Source organism: Pongo pygmaeus, chromosome 9 (assembly GCF_028885625.2).
Source record: "Pongo pygmaeus isolate AG05252 chromosome 9, NHGRI_mPonPyg2-v2.0_pri, whole genome shotgun sequence".
Lineage (NCBI taxonomy): Eukaryota > Metazoa > Chordata > Mammalia > Primates > Hominidae > Pongo > Pongo pygmaeus.
In genome coordinates, this window is record NC_072382.2 from 37,033,341 (window position 1) to 37,058,646 (window position 25,306).

The 25,306-nt window shown below is 36.7% G+C and overlaps 1 protein-coding gene and 1 long non-coding RNA gene across 2 annotated transcripts; one reads left to right on the forward strand and one right to left on the reverse strand.

Annotated features, from left to right (window-relative positions):
- Positions 1-302: 302 nt before the first annotated feature.
- On the reverse strand, positions 303-15,479 carry ARL14EP (ADP ribosylation factor like GTPase 14 effector protein). The gene is made up of 4 exons (XM_054438586.2): positions 15,282-15,479; positions 7,125-7,615; positions 5,503-5,630; positions 303-1,956 (listed from the first exon to the last, which is right to left on the reverse strand). Exons 2-4 carry the CDS (start codon positions 7,548-7,550, stop codon positions 1,728-1,730), a joined length of 783 nt encoding a protein of 260 aa, XP_054294561.1. The 5' UTR covers positions 7,551-7,615; positions 15,282-15,479; the 3' UTR covers positions 303-1,727.
- Positions 15,480-15,503: 24 nt separating this feature from the next.
- LOC134740246 (uncharacterized) lies at positions 15,504-22,675 on the forward strand. Its single transcript, XR_010127567.1, has 3 exons — positions 15,504-15,741; positions 16,759-16,908; positions 21,506-22,675. It is a non-coding gene; the product is annotated as an uncharacterized LOC134740246 (long non-coding RNA).
- Positions 22,676-25,306: the final 2,631 nt, after the last annotated feature.

Here is a 25,306-nt window from a genome sequence, read left to right on the forward strand (position 1 = left end):
ACAAATAAAAGCAGAGATGATACCATTCCCCCATCCTCCAAACAGCATCCAAGCAAATTCCAACATTAAGATGCAATCAATTTCCAAAAAACTTATTTATACTCTGTATTAACCAGTGTTTCTCTTTTCCATCATCACTCCCTAAGGAGTCTTTTTATAATCCTAATCAACCACCCCCAAAATTTTCATACCACAGATATAGTATCTGTTTAAGTACTGTGTGTATATTCATGCTTTATACATCAAGTTTTTGTCCCCCAGAACAATTTTGACAAGGACTGCATGGTGCAAACAATGAAAAGTTTATAGTATTAAAACTTTTTTATTTGAATAAGTGGGGAGAAGAGAAATATATTTCAGCATTTAGATATGTAAATTATTTCCAAAACAGTTTAATACTCAACTAGTCGGTTCTATCAAAATCAGTTTTCCCTGAAGCAAGCACTGTTCCCAGCTACAAGCGATCCTCATTTCACATGGTACTGTGGGACCATAAAAATGGTCCTCCAATCTTAGTAATCAATGGGGAAAATGATGATTGTTCCATGACCTTTAAGATTCTGCTCAAATCTTAAAAACTCTTAAGATCAGTTATAAATGTAGAAAAAATGCAAAAATGTTTAAAAATATTTAGTAATTTAAAACATTAGAAATAGAACTAAAGTGTTTTATTTCATTGTAAAAACAAAGTAGTTTGAATAGTGCTTGCTTTTTTTTCTGGCAAGTAACTTACCATACTGAGTAAGCATCTTTTATGTTCATGGCAAACTGCCACACTCCTTGTAAGTTTGGGTCAGCTTCCACCCTTTTATTGCTTGTGCTTTCAATGTTGTGAAATATTTCTATATTCACATTAAATATCCTTTAATGTAAAGTTTTTTTTTTTTTAACCACCACTTCCTCTGGGACATATCTGTCTTTATTGCAACCACTTTTCTTATTTGTGCTGGTAAGTTTGCCTTCACTAAGCTCCTATGAATACACAGCAGCAAGAACAACATTCCCATGGTCAGTGACTTCTTCTACAAATTCATTTATGTTTGATTAAAATTTCACTTCCAGTGTTATCATTTTTCATTGCTTTGCTGCACTTTCATCTTTGTTGACCAGTTCTTTCAAGTGTTCACTTCTATAGAATGTCAAGTAGATGACAAAGAGACAGCACAACTACATGTTCTGCTGTAAGTGAACTGAATAACAGATGCACAGGGACAAACCACTGGAAGAATTTGAAAGAAGTAACATGACTGGTCACTAATCATGAAGCATATCTGTTATTTACATAGCGATTTGTAGACTGAAGAGCTAGCAGAGAGGTTTGTACTTCATGTAATTACTCAGAGTTTCACTGTGCTAACTAAAATTTTAACCTAGATTTTAACAACAGTTTCCTTACCAGTTTTCTTTCCTTCCTGGTTAAGGAAACTGGTATTTAAACTAAATCTAGGTCACTGAAATTTGTGCCCATGGGAAACATGCAAACAGAGGACTGCCTACACCCTACTTGTTTATATTGATCCAGACAGGCTTAACGCTGACTACTGAAAAATAGCCTATCTGAATTTATATCAAATAGTGTATCTTAAAGCACCCAAGATGAAAAATTAGGGCACACTGAGATGATCTGAAAATCTTTGTCATATGATAATCAAGCTTAAAATGTATCTTAGAGTAACAGATTTTTAGAAATAAAGACCTTTAAAGGCTCCATAGTTTGGTACCACAGATTATCCAGCATGTTTATTATGAATTATTTCTCCTCCTTCAATTTCAATTTGCTCATACAGCCACTTGCGGTCACAGCGGCATTCAGCTCCACACTTGGTAGAACCACAGGCAGGACAAGCATAGAAACATCCTAAGCAATCTTCATCGAGGCAGTCACAGAGGTCCATCCCACTAAAAATCAGGAGACCCTGGCTATCATAGACCTTACTCTTTGCTGGTATCACTTGTCTGTAAAATAAAACACAATGAATTATACCTCATAAATATGTTATTTTTGATTTAATTGAAAATACAGTAAAAAAAAGGAGATAAAATATTTTGAGATGAGGTCATGCCAAAATGATCTATAATTTATCAGGCTCAAGGCTTATTCTATCGTCAGCAGTAAATGAACTCCATGTGAGAAAAGGAGACCTAACTCTATAGAGTGTTGAGACAAATCTAAAAATTCTGAATACGCTTCTTGAAGTGCATAATTTTCCCTTTACTTTAAACAAACAAAAAAGAATGACAGATTAATAGTGGTTCACTTTATTAGCTACCAACCTCTTCACTGTTTTAGCAACACAGTTTTATTTTTATTATAGTATACTGCCTCTATAGATTTTTATACTACAATTAATGTTTCTTGTTCTTTAATGGACTCTAGTAAATTTGGCCTAAAAATATTTAAATGACTCAATGGTAAATTTTAACAGATGGAATAGATGGCATATATAGAAATGTTGACTGAACTTAAAAAAAAAATTCTGAATGATTATACTAACATTTGTTTTAGAGTCATATTCTAAACAATTTAGTTCTCCCATTCATTCTGTTGACTATACAGAACTGCATTTCTATTTTAGACATGTAAAAAATAAAAACCTTGCATTCTCATAAAATGTAATTACCTTTTAGCTGCTACCCATAGAACAGAGATATATGAATTACAGGCACACTTTGGAGGTATTGTGGGTTTGGTTCCAGACCACCGCCAATAAAGTGAGTCACACACACACACATATATATATACACATATATTTTTTTTTTGCTTTTCCAGTGCATATAAAAGTTAAGCTTACACTATAGCCTATTAAGTGTGCAACAGCCTTATGTCTAAGAAAAAATGTATGTACCTTAATTTAAAAATACTCTATTGCTAAAAAATGCTAACAATCATCTGAAACTTCAATGAGTTGTAGTTTTTTTGCTGGTGGAGGATCTTGCCCCAGTGAGGACAGCTGACTGACCAGGGTGGTTGTTGCTGAAGGCTAGGGTAGATGTGGCAATTTCTTCAAGACTACAGTGAAGTTTGCTGCATCACTGGACTCTTCTTACAAAAGATTTCTCTGTAGCACGTGATGGTGTTTGATAGCATTTTACCTACAGTAGAATGTTCAAAATTGGAGTCATCCTCTCAAATTCTGCCTCTGCTTTATCTACTAAGTTTATATAATCTAAGTCCTTTGTCATTTCAGTAATGTTAACAGCATCCTCACCAGTAGATTCCACCTCAATAAATCACATTCTTTGCTCATCTCTAAGAAGCAACTCCTCATCCATTCAAGTTTTATCACAAGATTGCAATAACTCAGTCACATCTCCAGGCTCTGCTTCTAATTCTAGTTCTCTTGCTATTTCCACCACGTCTGCAATTACTTCCTCCACTGAAGTCTTGAACCCCTCAAAGTCATCCATGAGGACTCGAATCTTCTTCCAAACTCTTGGAATGGTTAATCCTTTCCAGAAGGTGTTCAATTTACTTTGCCCAAATCCATCAGAGGAATCACTCACTGTCTATGGCAGCTCTGGCCTCACAAAATGTATTTCTTAAATAAGACTTGAAAGTCAAAGTACTCCTTGATCCGTGGGCTATAGAATGAATGTTGTGTTAGGAGGCATGAAACATTTATCTCCTGGGACATCTCTATCAGAGCTCTTGAGTGATCAGGTACATTGTCAAGGTGTAGCAATATTTTGAAAGGAATCCTTTTATCTAGGCAGGAGGTCTCTCAAGTGGGCTTAAAATATTCAATGAACAATGCTGTAAACAGATGTGCTGCCATCCAGGCTTTGTCCCATTTATACAGGACAGGTAGAGTACATTTAGCATCATTAGGATCCTAGGATTTCGAAGAGGTAAATAATTGGCTTCGACTTAAAAGTCAACAGCTGCATTAGTCCCTACCAAGAGAAACGGCCTGTCCTTTGAAGATTTGAACCCAGGTATAGACTTCCCCTTTCTAGCTATGAAAGATGGCATCTTCTTCCATTAGAAGGCTGTTTGTTGGCTGGGCGTGGTGGCTCACACCTGTAATCCCAGCACTTTGGGAGGTCAAGGTGGGCAGATCACGAGGTCAGGAGATTGAGACCATCCTGGCTAACATGGTGAAATCTGTCTCTACTAAAAATACAAAAAATTAGCTGGCTGTGGTGGCAGGCACCTGTAGTCCCAGCTACCCGAGAGGCTGAGGCAGAAGAATTGCTTGAACCCAGCAGGTGGAGGTTGCAGTGAGCTGAGACTGCACCACTGCACTTCAGGCTGGGCGACAGAACAAGACTCCGTCTCAAAAAAAAAAAAAAGTCTGTCTACATTGAAAATCTGTTGGGTAGTGTAGCCACCTTCATCAATAACTTGCTGCTTCACCTTGCACTTTTATGTTATGGAGATGGCTTCTTTCCTTACCCTCATAAACCAACCTCTGCTAGCTTCAAACTTTTCTTCTGAAGCTTCTTCACTTGTCTCAGCCTTCAGAGAATTGAAGAGGGTTAGAACCTTGCTTTGGATTAGGCTTTTGCTTAAGGGAATGTGTTGTAGCTGGTTTGATCTTCTATCCAGACCATTTAAAGTTTCTCCATATTAGCAATAAGGCTGTTTTGCTTTCTTATCATTTGCGTTCAATGGAATGGTACTTTTAATGTCCTTCCTGAACTTTTTCTTTGCATTCACAACTTGGCTGTCTAGCACAAGAGGCCCAGCTTTTGGCCTGTCTCAGTTTTTGACGTGCCTTCCTCCCAAGCTTAATCATTTCTAGCTTTTTTTGTAAAATGAGAGACGTGACTCTTCCTTTCACTTGAACACTTAGAGACCATTGCAGGGTTATTAGTTGGACCAATTTCAATATATTTGTTTCTCAGGGAATAGGGACACCTGAGGAGAGGGAGAGAGTCTAGAGAACAGCCAGTAGGTGGAGCAGTAAGAACACCCACAGCATTTATCAACTAAGTTCACCACCTTGTATTGGTGTGGTTCCTAGTGACTCAAAACAATTATAATAGTAACATCAAAGATCATCATAACAGATATAGTAATGAAAAAGTTGGAAATATTGCAATAATTACCAAAATGCGACAGAGATAGAGAGTACATGCTGTTAGAAAAATGACACTAATAGACTTGTTTACCACAGTTGCCACAAATTTTCAATTTGTAAAAATAAATAGCACCTTGTAAAGACTAAAGTGAAGCACCAATAAAATGAGGTATGTCCGTATATATATAATAACAATGCTTTTCAAATAAGTGAATTACTTTAATTGTAATTATTTTAACTCTCATGCCAAAATTATTTCTTCAGTTCATTGCTACCTTCTTAGAAACAAATTTTTGGAGTTGAAAGGGATACCTTAATTTTATATGAATAAAAACAAACGTCTTCATAGGTTTTTACTACTTCCACATTATCCAATTTAAAATATGAACCCAGAAAATTCAAAATTTAAGAGAAAAATAGGGGAACAATGCAGATGTGAAGCAGCAAGTTAACATGTCTTCAGTAACACTTAGCCTACCTGTCTGAACCAGCGGTTGCATTTTTTGTAAGCCTTCTTTTTTCTCTTTTACCAGTTTCTGGAGCAAATTCAGTTTGCCTTCCTGGATTTGTAAATTGTAATGACCTCAAAGCTTTAGCAGTTCTTCCCTGAAGAAAGGTAAACAAATTATCAACTCAAATCTTGACATCAGACAATAGATTAACATTTTATTTAATGTTAAACCAGATGATTCCCTAACGTGGAAGACAGTCTGGAACACACAAGAAAGAAAACAAGGTTTTAGAGCCTAAGTGCAAGAAAATTTACATGGCCCTAGACCATATTCAAAGCGTATTGGTTAATGTATTAGTAACATTTCCATTATTTGATTTTAGTCTCTGGTATATTAGGAGCAGAGGAGGAAGGCACTGTGAAAACTGCAATGGCTGCTGCCAACACAGGTGAGAAGGCACAAAAACTGCTGTATAATCCAGTGGCACATAACTGATTTCCTAACAATCCTGGGTCCTTATTATTGTATTTTACATATTTTTAAGAGCAGAGAATATGATTTCAAGTTCTATAGTATTATAATCTTTTTGAAAAGTTTTGGTGAAACAAAATTTAGGTGTTTAAGGGTTTATGTTTGTTATTTGGGGAGGAAAGAGCTGCAGCTGATATATTCTACAAGAACATTGGATAGATAAGGTGAAGACATCTACAATGACACTATCAGCAAGTATCTAGTATGAACTGCAGATAAACTGGGCCTTCAAGGTGTTCCTCTGAGAAAAGAACAACAGGAAAATAGTATAATTTCAAATTTCAACTATCTTTTAACTTGGTTTAATAAAAAGGAGAAAACTGAGAAAAATATTCTAGCAGTAAGAATTATGAAATAATTACAAGTAAAAATTCTGAGATGTGCTTCTTTGATATACTTGTCCTACACAAAAGATAGCTTTATGAAAACTTAAGTTATTCTGATATGGTTAAATATGCATGTAGGCATGTCAATAAGGAATAGAGGTAAAATATTTAATACTTTACAATGTAAAAATGTATTATTATTATTTTTTTTACCACAAGGAGTCCTAAAATTAACCTTGACCATATTAAGTAGGAATTCAGAACTAGAAGCAAAGAAAATTCACAAGCATTTAAAAAACTCAAGAATGAGATAGTGTCAAAGGAGAAAAAAAGAGTGAAATAAAAACCAATTACTGTAAGTCACCTCTCCAATGTTCCTTTTAAAGCAGTGATTTCCAAGTCCTTCATATAAAGGCGAATTCATCCTGCTGCAAAGACCCTTGCTGGTTGCCATGTCCCATGTAGTTACTTTGGTATCAGAAAAGAAACTAAATCTTGGCTTGGCCAGAATATTCTAAAACCCACTCCTAAAGTCTTCGTACTAAAAGTTGTAGCTTGGAGTCTTAGGCATATTTTATTATTACTTTCCCAAGCCTACTTTCTTTATCCCCCAATCTTGACCTTCAGTATATGTGAATAATATTTAGAAACAGCATCCACTTTCACCCCCTCCTTTTAATTCACTGTATGCTAACAAATATAGTAATAATGTAAATATGATTTTCTTATAGTTAAGCAAAATCCTACACGGTAGAATTCACAAAGTAGAAAAAAATGACTATTATACATACATCTGACTCAGGTTTCCTTTTCTGGCGGTCTTCAGTATCAACATCCACACTTCCATTGATTATCTGTGTGCATTTTGGACAAAGCTTCCAACCAGGTACAAGCTGTCTTCCAAATTTAGCACTCAGAAAAGTGGCATCATCTAAGTCAATTACATGCAAATTTTTTTTCGCTAATTTTTTGTGTATGTTAAATGGGTCACAACATGACTTCTGTAAATCCTCAAATCTGTCAATGTAAATTTTTACATGATGAAAGCAAATTGTATTGTTCCCAGAAAGTGTCATTCCAGTTCTAAGCTGAAGTAAAAGCATATCATTTGATGACAATTCTTGCAAAGTCTTAAAACCTGTGTGACGAGTATAGTAGGTTTTATGGCACTCATTTGTAGTACGAAGCTGGACTCCAACTGAACATGGATCCATCATTCTTGATTCTAGCAAATTTTCCCTGTTTTATTTTGTCTGGAGGTTTAGGTCATGGGCTGATCACCCTAGAGAAAATATTAAAGAGAATCAAATTTGTGCTGCAAGTTTATCTAGGAAACTGAAAAAGCATTTGATAAAATTCAACACTTGTCTAAAAGAAAATAAGGAATAAAAAAGGTATTTATCGAAGTCTTATAATAGACATTTAATAATCAAACAGAAGCGTTCCCTGTAAAGTCAGAACTTCACGAAAACACCTGCAATTACAGATTATATTTAAGGCCACATAAGAATTAAAAAGGAGGAAATAAGAAATATTATCCTAAGATACATGAGAAATACAAGAGGTTTAACAAACTATTAGAACTAATAAGAGAATTCACCAGGGATGCTAGAAACTAAAAAACACTGTATCTTACAAAATATGTGAATCTTACAAAAGACATAAAACAAGACCTTCACGGACAAAATTATCAAACTGAAAGACAAAAACGGTACCCTAAATAAATGCAGCTATATATCATGGAGTGCCTCATTATAAAAAATATGTCAATTATCCGGGAATACATCTGTAAATTCAGTTCCATTACAATCAAAGTTCCATCAGATATTCTACTGCCACCCCCTTGGAATTTAGCAAGCTGGTCTATATGAAAGAGCAAAGGTCTAAGAAAGCCAAGGTAATCTTGAAGGAAAATACAGTAACATATTGATTTACTATAAACCTATTCTAATTAAAACTATGGTATTGGTATAGTATAAACAAACAGATCCATGAGTAGATGAGGGCTCGGTATATGACATGTGGTACTATTAATAGATGGGTATCACACACTAATGAAGAAGGGACTTTAACCATATGGAAAAAGAATTAGATCTCTTCTGCACAAACAAAAATCAATAACAGGTGGATTAAAGATTTAAACATGAAAAGAAAAACTAAACATGCTTATGAGAAAATAAAGAAAGTTTTCTGACACGGAAGTATGGAAGAATTTTTCAAACAAGCAAGCAGGTACCAAAAAATAAAAATAAATAAAAAGATGGACACATTTGATTATACGTAAAATTTACACATTTCTGTATAACCAAAGGAGAAAAAAATGACACTTGAAAAGTGTTGTTAGGATTATTATCGTAAATATTCAAATAACTCCTCACTTCTAAAAATCAATTAGAAAATGACAGAGTCCACTGGAAAACTAAACAAATATAGTTAGGCAATTCAGAGAAAGAGAACAAAAGCCAATACATGCATACAAACTGTTTCCCTCATAGTTCCTAGGAAAATACAAATTAAATATCATTTCTTAAACATTTGCTTGAAATCAATTTAAAAATCTGATATCTGGTTAAGATGTGTCCAACTCTCACATGCTCCTCATAATAACTTTGGTAGGAATGTACATTGCTGCAACTGCTTTAGAACGTTTTCTGCAATTTCTTGTAAAACTGAGGAAGCATATACCTTGGGACTCAGCTCTTTTCAGTTCTGGGTGTCAGCTGGAGAAAAATATCTCCAATATGAACACAAGTTATATATGAAAACTTTCAGTATTCACTGCCTTTGTCAGTAAAAGATGACAAATAACCTAACTGTAAAGGATGTGAAATTGTTACTCATACAAGGGACTCCCACATAACGGTTAAAATGAATAAACTACATGAATTACATGAATCAACATGAATAAATCTCAAAGACAATCTTAAGTGAAAAAAGTTGTAAAGATTATATAGTATCATCATTAAAGGTAAAATTTTAAAAAATAAGATAGTATATAAGATTTACAGATGAAACATGAATATATACTAAAATATACATGAGAGTAACATATATCACATTTGTGGATACTTCTGAGGGGAAAAAACATTATTTTCCCCAAAAAGATTTACAGAAAATAAGGTTTGGTGACATGTACATAAGTGCTTCACTACTGTCCATACTTTCTATTTGAAATTTTTCATAAATAATAATTTTCAAAGCAAATTAAAAAAAAAAGTTGAATTCTCAAGAAAACATGCAACCAATGCAACTCATTAGGAAAAAAACTGCTGTTGAGAAAAAATGTGACCCACTGAAATCTGAGTGGTAGTGAGGTACTGTGAAGTCTAGGATTCAGCAATTTTACAAGTATTTATAAGCTTTGCAAAATTAAAAAAAAAAACTGGAGAGAAATCTTAAACACATTTTGATGTGGTTTCTGCAGAGAAAAACAATAATCAGCAAAATCATATAAAAAGAAAAGACCCTGGCCTCAGGTAACAAAAAATGGTGAATAAGTGTCTGTGTTTTAGGTCAAAATACTATATTTAGAAAGTTAAAAAAAAAAATACACTTTAAAGTGTTAAAAAATGTTACTGAACACTTTAACTGAAAAAAGTTTTAAAGCTGGTAAAAACAGAGTATATTTATATTCATTTATTGTGTTTTAGTCAGTTTTTAAAATGAACTAATACAGGTCCCAATCAAATCAGATAAAATGGCTTCTATCACAGTAATAATTAGAAAATTTTTTCTAGCCAGGCATTGTGGCTCATGCCTGTAATCCCAGCACTCTGGGAGGCCAATGTGGGTTGATCGCTTGAGGCCAGGAGTTCTAGACTAGACTGGCTAACACAGTGAAACCCTGGGTCTACTAAAAATACAAAAATATTAGTCAGGTGTGGTAGTGCAGCTATATGGGAGGTTGAGGCACGAGAATCGCTTGAACCCAGGAGGCGGAAGTTAAGGTGAGCCGAGATTGTGTCACTGGACTCCAGTCCGGGCGACAAGGCGAGACTCTCATCTCAAAAAAAAAAATTGTTTTTTTCTTCAAACAGATAATTGGATTAAGATAAATTAAGGAGGAGAAAAAGGAAATCAGAGGTAAAGTTACAAGGCAACGAACTATGTGGCAATGTATCTTAGCAAATAGGGGACACAATCTGGCTTTGACCTTTCTTATTTTTTATCTATATTTTTTGAGACGGAGTCTCACTCTGTCGCCCAGGCTGGAGTGCAGTGGCGAGATCTCGGCTCACTGCAAGCTCTGCCTACAGGGTTCACGCCATTCTCCTGCCTCAGCCTCCAGAGTAGCTGGGACTATAGGTGCCCGCCACCATGCCTGGCTAATTTTTTCGGTTTTTTTTTTGTACTTTTAGTAGAGATGGGGTTTCACCATGTTAGCCAGGATGGTCTCGATCTTCTGACCTCATGATCCGCCTGCCTCAGCCTCCCAAAGTGCTGGGATTACAGGCATGAGCCACTGTGCCTGGCCTGACCTTTCTTAATACAAGGGAAACTAGGACAACTATCCCTCATCACTGTACAGAAAATAATGCTTAATATTTTGTTAATACCACAGATTCTTTTTATTTGGAGGTAATCATCACCAGTTTTTAGCTGCAGATCTATAATGGAATTTTTTTTCCATAAAGCTATTTCCTAATATTCAAAACTTGGGCTACCATGGTCATATTTGATAGGAAAAGCATCTTGGATTTAGGAAACTAATTACTTTAGAAACCTTATCTGTCCATAGTAATCATACATTTTTACCCTTTAGGGTAATTACATTTACTCTATTAATTTTAATTTTAGGTAAAAAATTCTTTTCCTTAGTTATTGGGGAGTCTCTGTTCCATTAGTTTCCTTTATTCATGGCTAAATTACTACAAAATTCAACAGAGTTCATCATGATTAAAGGAAACTAATGGAATAGACTCTGTAACTTGTGCCAGTGAAGTTGAATACCTATTTCTGAAACTCCTGGCCTCAAGTGATCTTCTCACCTCAGCCTTCTGAGTAGGTGGGTCCTATAATTTGTTTACAAGAAGTTCAGTTTTTCTTAGTAACAGGCAGGACATTGAGCTGGCACCAAAGAAAGATCTCTACTTACTGGATGCAGAAAATGGGGTCACCAGATTTGGCAAATAAAAAACGCAGGATGCCCTGTTAGATTTGAATTTCAGACAATGAATTACTTCTTTACAGGATCCGCTCATTTTAAAATTAAAATATCCTATCTGATAAAAGACATTGTCAACTGTGATAAAAACTAAATTTTACACAGATTAAAACTCAGCGGCAAACTAATCCCACTCACTTGAGTAAAAGTGCACACACCTGAGTCAAGGTAGTTTTAAAGTCTTCCATAGGTCAGCTTTCTGATCTACGATTAGGCAGTTTGTTCACATACTGTCAAAGAGTCCAAGTCCAGCTAGCTCAAGGAACACCAAATTTCAGACACTGATCATAAATGGTCACTGTTTGCATTCTAAAAATTACACCCTCTGGTTGTTCCTCCTCTGTTATATTCCTCAATGTTCTCATTTCCAGCTCTTTCTGACTTCCTCCTATAAGCTGAAGTTCTGCATTTGGGCCTGTTTCCTAGCAACTGTTTTTGCTCATTTTGGTCTGTGTTCTGGCAATGTGGCCTACAGTTTATATTTTATTTTCTTCAAATGACAGTCCAGCAAGTTCATATTGTTCCTTTCACCTACAGTACAGTGCTATGTTCTTCCATAACGATGATTTATCTGGCCCTTTCCTTAATATAGTTGGAAATGCATTACTGTTTACTCTCCCTGAATCAGCACTGGCATCAGCTGAGACCTCAGGAGAAATAACAGAATCTCAGTATCAGCTCCAGACCCAATGAGTCAGGATCTGCATTTCAAAAAGAGACCCAAGTGATTTGTAAGCACATTACAGTTTGCTATGTACTGCTTCAGATAATTCAATTAAAAAATTTAAATTTAAAATGTTTTGATATCTTCTATATTTTATAGAAGATAGCAAAAAAGAGTAAGAAAAACACAGATATGTATTTGCCTTACAGGAAGTCTAACTCTAGGGAAGATTATTGGGGGAGAGGAGATTTAAATTTGATACACTAAGGACAGAGAAAAACATCTGCTTCAATAGAAAACTGCACTGTTGAGAGCACAGCCTTTCAGGTTTTCACATTCTGATTACATGGGAAGTCTGATTCTTTCAGCATCTTGGAGCTATTTTACAACTGTCAACTGTAGATAACCAACAGCAATGCAAAATAATTGTCTGTATTCTTGTAAATTCTATCTGGTGAAGGTTCAATGGACTTCCATCTGACTGTGGAAGCTGCTAATTTTGCCTTCACTTGCACATTTATTTCAATATTCCTGCTCTATACACATGTCTACTTTCAGTTGTCATTTAAACTGGTTATAGCATCTTACCAGTTCCTATTTTAATAATCTTTTAATGCAAGAAAAGATTAATTTGCTCCAAACACTTTGGTCAATATAAAACCTAGTACTCTTCATGGAAGAAAAAAATCCAGCTTCTTATAGGATAACAAGCAAACCAATAACAAAAACCCCAGTCTTAGAAAGATTCATGATGGTATAAATAAAATCCAGGTTTTCAATACTTTTCAATGTCAAATAATAAAAACACTTTTTGGCAAGTTGAATTTTGCTTGAGCCCTGTGCTGGTTCCTTATTAGCTATAATTTAAAAAATCCTCCCACCGTTGAGTTAGGTAAGACTCAAGGATCCTCCCTTGTTTACCTATGACCAGGCAAAAGAAAGACCCTCCAAATTCTCATTTTTTGCTTCAATTATGAATTTATGAATGATTTGCTGATCTGCTTGGCCCTACAGATCAAGTGGAACCAAATACTTGTTAATCAAACTTTAGTTTCTCTCCTTCCCCCAGGTTCCTGAGCTTTGGCCAACTCTCAGCCAGACCCAGGGAATAACATTCTCAGATCTACTATTAGATCAAGCCACCCTTATATCCTACTTCCTCACACCAAAACTTTCTAGCACAGTTCACTCCTTGGAAATTCTTGCAGATCTTTTGGTTCTACCCATTGCAAAAGTCCCTTTTCTCCTTTTGCAATAACCCTTTTGAATAAAGTCTCTCCTAAGTCCAGATTTCTTATTTGACATTGTCTTTTAAAAATTCTGCATAGGAGAAAATTAAGACTTTCTACTGCCTTAGGATTGACATCACTTTACTTTAGTGCCTAAATACAGCATGTTTTGTATTCTAAGATTAACATTTAATATTGTTGTAGCACTACCTAAGAATCAAAAGAGAATGAAATAAATGTAGAATACTTTGATTAGACCTCTCCTACTACCTTAGGCAGTAAACAAAAGTATTTACTCCTCATACAATTTGAAAGTTGCCAGCTCAGGAAATTATCCAGCTTTACTTTTTAAAACATCAGTAGTTTTAAAGAGTTCTTAAGCATTATCTTGCTACCCACTACCAAACGGTAAGGAAGGTAGATTGGGTTGAGGAAGCTGAGAAAACTCACACGTGGCTACGACGCTTGCAAGGTCTAGGACATTATCACAGGGGTTTCGGGGTGTTAATGCAGAACACCCCCACCACCACCAACAAAACAGCAAAACAGCCACTAACAAAACAACAGCAGAGGGAATTGAGGATTAATTAGGGAACTCACTTTTTCTTCCTAAATTTGTAGGGGAGATGCAGAAATATCTGTTCCAATATGTTAATTTCCCTTAACATAGTTTTTTAGTTTGTTACCAGTCTCCTTATAAGTGAGAAAAGTAACATTTAGAGGAAATTTAACAAAACAAAAAATCTACTTCGTTTTTAGGTCAACTGATGTCTCTTTTATGAAAAACATAAAAAAAAAAGTTTTCATGAAATGTTTTATGAAAAAAATTAAAGGCTTTTTTTGGCATAGGGTCTTACAACTTATACAGCGTCTTCCCAGATTATCTCTCATTTAATAAAAATATAATTTAATCTACCCCTACTCCCCAAATCAGTAGCTTTAGTTATGGGCACGTACGCCTACAAAAGTCACGCATCTTGCAACTGTGAACTTTTTGTGCCTGTCATCTTCAAATACTGATTACCTATAACATGACAATTTGCATTAATCAAAGGGCCCAAAGGCAAAGAGGAGAGTCTCAATCCTCAGGAAGATCTAGGCACAATAAGAAAGGTAAAGGCAATTTAAAACAAAAATATAGTCCATAACACCACTGAAAAGATTTGGTTCAAGTGTGGTAGTCAGGACATGCTAGGTACAGTGCTTAGGGCAAACATCATTTCAGGAACCTTCATAGCCACCCTGAGGAAAGTACTATCATTCTCATTTACAGATGAAGAAACTCAAGCCTAGAGCTGTTGTTATCATGCCTAACAGAGTGCCCCCAAACCCTGCAATGATTCCCACCCCAACCCTGTAAGAGGCCACATACATTTCTTCCTTAGTTCACGGCTATTAACAAATGACTAAAACCACCAGATCCGTCCAATGGGCACCTGCTAAGTTCATGGTACCGGGATGGAAAAATAAACATTAGCCTTTGGCCTCAAACGGCCAGGGTTGAAAGGATTCTGATTTGAAAAATTAAAAACAAAAATAGCAGAGATACAGGCTGTCTACGGAGTTCAAGGCCACAATAACCCTAAGCAGTTCACGTCAAAATAGTAGCTTTGAAGGTCCTGGGCCTACAGGACAGGAGACGACCCTCAGAGAGGTCAGAGGCGGCAGAACCTGTGCTGGGCTTTGGCCCAAGGCGTTGCGTCGCAGATGAACTACGCGGGGGTAGGGGTGAGAGGCCCCGGCCAGCAGCTGGAAATCCCCCTCACGTGTGCGGGCCTCCTCTTCCCCCTCTCCCCGGGTTCCCCCGTGACGCCGCCGGGCTCCCTCGCCACCCAGGGGCCCGTCTCCACTCTCCCACTCCTCCCCAGGGCCTCCCCCGCTCCCCTTCCACCTTAGCTTGAGCTCTCCTCCGCTCGGCTTCGGGCAAGATGCGCATCCACACAGGCCACACTCGACCGACCGCTTCCCAGCCAGTCCCCGCGCTACCACTGAGAGGACGGCAAGCGCGGGCTAGAGGAGCTCAACACCACCACAAAGAGACGTCCGGGAGAAGCCTAGAGCGGACACGAGTTTGGCGGCCTCCGGGGACGGAAGGGGCGGGGCGGCGTGAAGTGGCAAATGATTCAACGCGAGGCAAGAGTTGCTTCAGATGCTGTCTTTTGCGGTCCTCCGAGAGGTTAGGGATTTGGGAGGTCCCTGGGGGCCATCTCTTACAAGACACAGTTTCCACTAAATTGGATCGTATTTGTACATCTCTACACCTGTGCGTGATAGTAAACGTTTGCACCCAAATACCCCGACCCCTGAAGGAGAGTGTGAGTTAAAAGGATCTGAAGAACGGACCCTTTAAGGTCTCACATTCTATTTCTTTAATTCAAGCGAAATATATTCCAAAATGCATCTTTTATTGTAAGCTATAAAAATAGCTATTACTTCGAGTAAAATGTAGGCTCCAGGAAGATGCTTGTAAATTTTCTCAGAACAGAAATGGTATTTTTATTGTATCCTTATTGTCTGTCACGGTATAGGTGCTCATTAATTTTTAAAGTGGGTTTTATTATCTAGAATCCAGGAGAATTGAAAGTCTCTTAAAGATTCTTAGCCTTTTAATTATCTTAAGGTCGGGATAGCAGGGAAACAAAAACTTGTTTTAAACCCCCAGTGAAAAATGAGGAACAGGCAAATAAGACAAGCCCCACCAAGGCCCAAGCTTGCTAGTAATTCTCTGCATCTACTGTAAGCTGTTTTCTGCAGTGAGTCTATGGTCCTCCCACCACTTTCATACTGCTCCCCGGCTAGGCAGGCGATTGATGCCTAGAACTAGGGAATGACAGGAAAAAACAATGAATAGTTTCTTCAACTGTGTCTGCAGGAGGTTGCATTCTTTAATTCTTTTACTGTTTACTTTGTGGTTGGCACTTTGTTAAGTAATGATTAGACAAAAAGAATAAAATGTATTTCTGCTTCCAAGGAGCTCACAGACTAGTGAGAGAGGAATAAACAGTTAATCACAGTGTGGTGTGAAAAGTGTCATAACAGAAACACATGGATATAAACAGGATAAAATGATAGGGGCTAAAGCAGGAGCATTCTGGGAGGAGATTAATGCCTTCATGGAACTTAATTTGATGCAATGGTGGCTTCCTAGTAAACTAGGCAAGTTATCCTAAAGGTAGTGAAACAGAGAAGGCTCACAGATCAAATTAAGATTATTAAATAATATAGCCTATTCAATTTAAGTATCCAGTGAAAAGGTGAAAGAGTTGTGGTAAGTGGACACACTTAGGATAAGGTGCAAGCAAGTGGAAGGAGACCATCACCTGAATCATGGGTTAAGTAATGTTCATATATCCTATCTGCCACAACAGCCTTCTTCACTGGTGGTATACTTACGAGGACCAGAGGTGAGGTGTCAGCAAGGAGGCTCACAGGTGGAAAGTGCTTTGGGCCAATGGTACACACCTGCTTTATTGGATAGAAGCAGAGAAGTATGCCTGGTCACAGCCAGAGCTTACTAGGTAAGTTGTTGAACAGATACAGGTTTTATTTGCATTTCCTGGGCAGAGCACATATGAGACTATTCTAAGTGTGACCAATGGGTGGCTGATTTAGAGGTGGCATAGTTAATAGTCCAGAGATGTCAGATTGCTCATTGCTTAGTTTTTCCATCCCTTTTTGGCTATCAGTGACTCTCTATTCCATCATATTTCTATTTAACTTTGGCATGTCTTACAGTTTACTAACTTACTATATATATTTTACATAATCCTGCCTGTGTTTCACAAAGTACATGCTTACTCATATTCTATATTTAAAATATGCTAGGAGTTTTGCATTTATCTCATAAGCTACTAGCTTACTTACTGTCTATAGTTAACATTTCTTACGACTTTCATCCATCCCTAAGGAAACTGCAAAGCCTTTCAGTATGGGTAGAGTGGAAAGCTGGAAAGGCACGTTAGGTAACAAATAATGCCCTTTTCATGCCATATTAGAGATACTTAATTTTAACCTGTGAAAACTGTAAAACTATCAGTAGTGTAGAGAATAGAAGAGAGGTGCAGTCCTGGGCTAGAGGGCCAGGTGGAAACTCTTGCCCTAACACAGATGATTAAGAAGAGGGCCTCCATCAAGTGAGGCAGTGGCTCTATGGGATGAAATGTAATTCCCTCCCACTCACCTCCTCCCACTGGATTTGGTAATGTCTAGAAACATTGTGGCTGTACCAGCAAGGGGTGCTACTAGTATCTAGAGGGGTAAAGGACAGGGTAACTGCTAAACACTTAACAATGCACAGGACAGCCTCCCTCCTCCGACAACAAAGAACTAACTGGCTCAAGATTTCAGTAGAGCCAAGATTGAGAAACCCTAAATGAAGGACATTTAAAAGGCATAGAGATGATAGAGGTTAAGTAAGCAGAATTGCTCATATTTTTTAACTGATTAGATATAGAGGTTAGGAAGAAGTAAATAATTATTTCAGGTTTCCAGCTTGGTTAACTGGGAGGTCAAAAGGAGGAATGGGCTAGGGAGAACAGAGATAAGAATTTAAATACTGAATACGCTAAGTTTTCTCAAACTTATCAAATGTACCTCCAAGTGAAGATATACAGCTGGCAGTTGGAAGAAGAGGGCAGGATAAGAGAGGGATCTCAGCTGGAAAACAAGAGTTTTGGGAGATGTTATTCTGTGAGTGGTAGTTCTACCTTTGGAGGTGGGTGGGATAGGGAAGATGATACCTATGGAATGTTTAGGGTAAAATGAGAACAAATAGGGCTAAAGATTATTCTAAATTTCTGAGCTCTCATTCTCGGTCCTCCAAGCCAGCCTACCAGATCATAATATCTGCAGATAAGATCCAAGAATCTGCATTTTTGGCAAGCAACCCAGGTGATTTTGCAGCACACTACGATTTTAGAACAACAGATTTAGGTCTCAGAAGAGAAGTGTGAGAAGGAGCAGGCAGCGAGGTAGCAAGAAAACTAGGGAAGAACAGAGACCCACAAACCAAGAAAGGAAAGTTTAAAGCAGGGCTCTGTTGGTGCAAGAGGTTGTAGAGCAGTACTGGCCATTAGAAATACAATGTGAGTCACATAAGCAATTGTAAATTTTCTAGTAGTGATATAAAAAGTTAAACAGAAGCAGATGAAATTAATTTTAGAGATAGCGCTTGTTTAACCCAATAATTAAGACATTATCATTTTAACATGTAATTAACATAAAAACTAATGAGATATGTCATGTCCTTTAATTCATATTATGTCTTGGAAACCTGGTGTGTGTTTTACACCTCCAGTGCCTCTCAATTTGGTCTAGCTACACTTCAAATATTCAGTAGCCGCATGTGCCTAGTGGCTACCAGAGTGGACGGCACAGATGTAGAAAGTCAAGTAAGGAAATAACTCATCTTCCAGCTCGGACTGAAATGAACTAGAAGGAAAATAAAAAGAACTAAATATATTCCTTAGCTGTACTAATAAGATAGTTATAGATGGTGTGATAAGACCTGTTTCAGTGATGTGGTGATGGTAGAAGTCAGAATATACCCAATTAAAGAGTGGGAAGTTAGAGATGCTAACAGCTACCTGAGAGAACATCTTCAACAAGTTTTACTCTCAAGTATAAAGAGGCACCCCTTTTTTGTGTCTTTGAAGATGAATTTTAAGATTAAAGAACACAATTCAGTTTTAGGTTTTAGCAATTACATTTGGATTTCTGCTTCTGCAAAATTACCCTATCACTAGAAACACCTGGAAAATTGAGCATAATATGTGAAATGAATTGGGCACGGTAGCTCACAAGTGTAGTCTCAGCTACTGGAGAAGCTGAGATGGGAGTATCACTTGAAAAAAATATATATTTTATATATTACATACATGTGTTTATGTATATATAATATAAAATATATAATATGTATATAACATTTTATATAACATTAATATACTGAATATATTATATATAATATATAAATAAATATACAATGTGTATAAAATACATGCATATGATAAAATATACGTTTATATTTTATATAAATATATGAAATATATATTATAAATATATAATATGTATAAGATATATAATATATACACACATATATACATTCATGTAAATCATAAGTATATATACTTATACATATTTAGGAAAGGGTTGTATATATACATATACACATATGTATGTGTATATGAAATCATTGTTTTCAGACATTGGCCAACAGGCAGTGCAGGATCGTGATCCCTGAGAGAAGGGAAACAAATGAATTAAGCTCCATAATGACCCCAGCTTACTATCTGGAGGCAGTGTCCAGAGCCTAGAACAGGGAAGGGAACCCAAACAAAAACCGATGATTTCACTAAATGGAGGCAGCAGAGATGGAGGCGACAGAGATGGGAATTTGGGGAGGCTGATGGACAGAGTATCTGAGAGGAGGACGTGGCACACAATAGAGTCTTGGACATCTGCAAGAGTGTTCCTTTGTATTGCTTACTTCCCTTTGGCTCTGAGTACTTATCTGTGCAATGGAAGGATGAAACTCCACGAGGCTAGGGAAAAGACACCAAAAAGCTGTGGGCCAAACAGTTTCTAGTACTTACACAGGGCTGGGAATAGTTTGTCTTCCCATAAGCCAGAGCAGATTGACAGACCTTGTAAGAAGCACTTATTTGTTTCTACCAATCAAAGTAACAGTAGGAGCTGGGCCAGGTTGGTCTTTCTCTCTCTTTCTCTCTCTTTCTGTCTCCACGTGGGCTCTTTGCTTAGGCTAGTTTGGTCTTCCTCACAGCATGGCAGCCAGAAGGTAGTTGGATTTATTACATGGTGTCTCAGAGCTCCCAGGGTTTGTGCTCCAGAAAGCAAGGTGAAAGCCTCTTTGCCTTTCATGACTTAGCCCCTGGAAACATATAGCATCACTTCCACTGAATTCTCTTGGTTGTGTGGGAGTCATTGAGCTTGCCCCAGATTCACAGGAAAGGAACATAATCTTTACCTCTTAATGGGAGGAGTGTCAAAAACCATGTTTTTTTAAAATGCTACAATACTTACCCTAATGCATACAATAGCATGGTCTGGTGTCAAATCTAATAACTACCATAATTGCAAAGTAGTAACAAATATGAATATATCCTGAGATATCTGTAACAACTATAATATGATACAAAAAGTTATGTGATTTCTGTTGGTGACAAAGTTATAGACACTGTAAACAAAGTTACTAGTACTGCAGCAGTACTAATAGGCACTGCTAATACTATTATTTGTTGCCTAACCTTTGTAAATAAATGAAATGCTAAATTTCAATTAGAGGTTAGGAAAAATAAAGAGAAAGCTCGCTAGGGACATAGAACAGCATTTAGGACCTAGATGAAGTTAGAGACCATGAATATGCAGAGACATAAATTAATGATGTGAAAATTTTAATTTTTCTTCTAGTGTATAGTTGTCCTTGTGTGGGACCAGTGAAGGCAGAGAACAGAATTAATTTAAGCAAGAGCAGTTGATGGTTAGATGTGTAAGAAGGACAAGAGACAAGAGAGTTTAGGGTTTTTTCATGGAAGTCATTAGATGGTGAGAATCATGAGATAAGACATAATGTCAGTTTAATTTACTATAGTATTCCGAGAGCCTAGCGCTATTAGTTGGATAAGAGGAATGGTTGAAATGATAAATCTCTTCAAATAAACAAATGAACAAAGGAGGGAAAGCTGGTTGAGAATGAAGAGAAATGGAGCTTTCAAAATCAAAATTGAAGGCAAGGAGGTGGAATCTGTGATCAAATTGAAACAATGAACAGTTGTGGTCAGAGAGTGGAACTGAAGTTTAGGATATCAGCTAGTGAGGTAGTTTCCTGTGAGAAATTCACAGCTTCTCATTAAACGCACTTGGGAATGTGCAAAGGAACCAAGAATTAGGAAAAAAGAGAAACATTTGCATCCAAGAATCCCAAGTTTGGGATGAGATGGCATGTACTCTGAAAGGGAATGAAGGGGAATGAATTCTTAGTAATTGTTTTCATTTCCTTTGTGTAAGCTTTCATACTGAATTTTGGCATACCACAGAGAAGTACACAAGTTCTAAGTCTATAGCTTGATACATTTTTATATTTGTATAACCACTACCCAGGTCAAGAAATTATGAGCTCCCCAGAAGTCTCTCGCATGCTGTCTCCTAGTTGTGAGCGCCTTTTACCAAAGGTAACCATCATTCTAACTTCTTTGACCATGGATTGGTTTTGGTTGTTTCTGGACTTTGAGCTTTGGAATTGTACCACATATATTCCTTTGTGTCTGGCTTCTTGTGGTCAGTATTATGTCCTTGAAATTCATCTATGCTGTATGACATCGTAAGCAATTATTTGTCATTGCTGAGTGGTATTTCTATTACGTGAAACTGACAACATTTTCTTTTATCTCTTTCACTGTTGATGGACATTGGGTTCATTCAATTTGGGGCTTCTACAAATAATGCTGCAACAAACATTTGAACATTCTGTCTTTTGGTCCACATACATTTACACTTTCATTTGGATATGTAGTAGGGAGTGGAATTGTTGGATTATAGGCAATGTGTATGTTCAGTTTGAGTACATACTGCTGAAGAGTTTTTCAAAGTGGTTGCATCAATTTACGTTCCTTCCAGCACCAATTTACACTCATAAACATGCTCACCACCACTTGGAGTTCTCAGTTGTTATTGTTGGCTTTCATTTTAGTTATTCTGGAGGGTGCATAACTAATTGCTTTCTAAAGCTTCAATATCCTCCTTGGGGCATGAAACAAAACTCTAAGTGGGCTCTGGAATCAGACTGCCTGGTTCAAATCCTGGCTCAGCCACTAGTAGGATAATGTGTAGATATTACATTAATTCTCTTAGCTTCAAATTCTTGTCTGTAAAATAGAGAAAGTAGCATCTGCCTTATAGAGTTTTTGTGGGGAATAAATGAATATGTGTTTGTGTTTGTGTATAACTTTTTATATATATAGTTTAGCATAGTGCCTGGCACATAGTGAGTTCTCAATAACTGGTAGCTATAATTATTCTTGCTACTATTTATGGACCTTCCAGTTATGTCTGAAAACACTGGAATGATAATCTCACATGTATTATCTCATTCATGACATGGTATATTTCAATCTGGAAAGATGGGTATTAAACTTAAAAGAAGCGGAGTCATTATTTGAACTAGTATCCCCTAACCTCACACCCACCTTGTCCTTGCTTTCCTTATAACAATGTTTAAGAGTCAGTTGATTCAAAGAAATGTGATATAGGGGATTTAACTAATGACTGGACAGAAGGACAGATTGAAACTGCGTTTTTCAGCAGTTCTTGTGATTTGTCTCATTTGAAGTAAAGATTTCAGACTGTTGTGGGGGTGGCGTAGGGGAAGGAAATACAGATTTGTTCACAGCTGCTACTCAAAATACTAGCCATATAACTAGGAAAGAATTTGGCTCGAATAAAAATCCCAGGGCTCTTTATTGCCATCACAATCATTATTGTATCAATTAGGATTCATCTGGGTGTCCACAGTGTGTTTGGCACAACATCAAGGAAGGAAGCTGATGATTACAGGAACCATTTTGGTTACATCTTCGAATGACCCAAATGGTGTGAATTAAATGCAGAAATTAATTATTAAAAATTAATAATTCAACAGCACTGGGAACAAAAAAAATTAGAACTGGAAAAGGATTTAACAATTCTGTTGCATAGCTTCCTCATTTAGAGGTTGATGAGACTTAGTTCCATAAATGGTAATGTTATACAACTAACATATAAATGACAATCTGTAAAGGTTGTACAACCAGTACATAATAGGGACAGTCAAGACTCACACCCAGGTTGTCTTTCTAAAAATGCAGTGTTTTTCTTACTCAATCAGGCTGCATCTCAATCTGTAAGAATCATATTCTTAGAAAACTAGAAAACATAATATTATATATTTGTAATATTAATATCAATTACTTCTTTTGAATTGCTCTTTTGGAAAATTGGTCAAGCCATTGGATTCTACTTGTTCTATCTTTTCTGTATTAGTCATTATCTGTGATAAGAAGAGAAGGTAATGATGGCTTTGGTGGGGATGCTTTAGCTTTGGTGGAGCTTATTTAGATGAACATTATGAGCATTCTAAATATTTTTGGAAAAAATTACAAAAACATTATAGATATTTTTGAGATTCCTTGAAAAAATTTCATATGGGCCTTTGGACAGATCTTTGAAGAGCAATACTGCCTAAAAGCCAGCAGAGGGAGAACAGAGCACTGTTTTGCTAATTTTCACCAAGTTTCTCCTCATTCTCTTTTACATTTTATTTTTCCACATATTTAATACATTTCTTGACCATGAGATAATATTATCCTGTCCTGCACTTTTGGAAAGGGTAGAGGATGCTGTTATCATTGAATTAGAGTTTTGTTTAACTCACTGGTCAATAGGGTATCAAATGAGCTGGGTTAGACAGTTCTTAAGCATAGTCGGAGTTCATTTGTGTGGCTTTCACATGTTTTTCTCTATAATAATTGTGTCAATTAGGTGATTTTAAATATTATATATAATCAAGTCAATTAATATAGATTCTCTCACCTCCAATAATTACTGCTAAGAGAAAGTTACGATGTAATAACAAGGTTTGGGATTATCTCATTAATGACTTGATGTTGCTATGTAAGAGGGCAAATGTATATTGACTCAAAAGAAAGTTGAAAATGATGACTTTTTATAATGAGAGTTTTAGAAATAAAATTCAAGTGCCAGTTAGTTGAAGTAATCACCTACTCATTCTTCCAAAAATCTTCAATACATTTCCACATTCACTATTGCTTTGTTTTCTGTATCTTCAAAGTTTGAGGTACAAAACTGAATATACTACACACTTGTCCTCAAATAATTCATAAGAGACAGACACAGAAACAGATGATCAAAAATGTTAACAGTAGTGTTAGACATGTTCATGAGGCAGTAAGTGTGCATAGAACACAGGCACCCAAACCAATAAAGGGAATCTGGAGTGCTCCCTGGAGGAGGGTCATCTGAGCTGAGATTCCTTATTTATGCTTAATTTATATTAATTCATTTATGCAAATGAAATTTTTTCAAAGAATCTCAAAAATATCTATAATGTTTTTGTAATTTTTTCCAAAAATTTTCTGGGTGATTCCCTCCCCCATCCACATGGTTATGGTGAGAGCAGCTATTCTGTACATCATCACACTGCATCCCTGGGCCACAAATGTTTGGGCCATGAGGGGGCACATGAAACATGCTGAGGCAATCAATGTCCCTCCCTAGGATTTTTCCACATGGGACTCACTGAAGCTTGAGAACTGTCAATTGCTATGTTTTCTGCCATTTGATAGAGGAAAACCAATAATAACAACAATGTGAGTTACATTGACATGCACGGGGGAAGCAGAGAGAAACTGTGAAGAGAATGCATCTCCCAGACAATGCATTCTGTTGTTACCTACAATAGGTATACAATCACTTCCTTGCTCTCTGTTTCAGGAAACATCCCAGTATCCTTACAGTAAATTTCTCTTTTTTCCTCCAGTTAGTTTGAACTAGCTTGCTTTCTTCTGCAGCCATGAGAATCCCAGCTGGTATGAAGAGTTACCAAGGGTGAAGGACATTTCATGGACTGCATGAGCAAAGCCACAGAGACATAAAAAAGCATGGCATGTATAGAGAAATAGAAATAGTTTAGTTTTTTTGAAACAAAATGAGAGAGAAAGAGTGCTAAGAGCTTTGGTGAGAGATATGTCATTTTAAAGAGTTTAACTCTACCCTGAAGGCAGTGAAGAGCCATACACTGGTTTATACAGTGAGTGACATGGTCAGATATGTGGTTTAGATAGATCACTCTGGCAGGATTTTCTTCAATAGTTCTCTCTTATCTCTGGGCTTATCCTATGTTCCCTC

Coding starts and splice junctions, on each gene's coding strand:
- ARL14EP (XM_054438586.2), bottom strand. CDS start 7,550: ATGATGGATCCATGTTCAGTTGGAGTCCAGCTTCGTACTACAAATGAG. Junction 5,631..7,124: donor AAAGGAAACCTGAGTCAGAT/GTATGTATAATA, acceptor ACCTTTCTTCAG/GGAAGAACTGCTAAAGCTTT. Junction 1,957..5,502: donor GCAACCGCTGGTTCAGACAG/GTAGGCTAAGTG, acceptor TTTATTTTACAG/ACAAGTGATACCAGCAAAGA.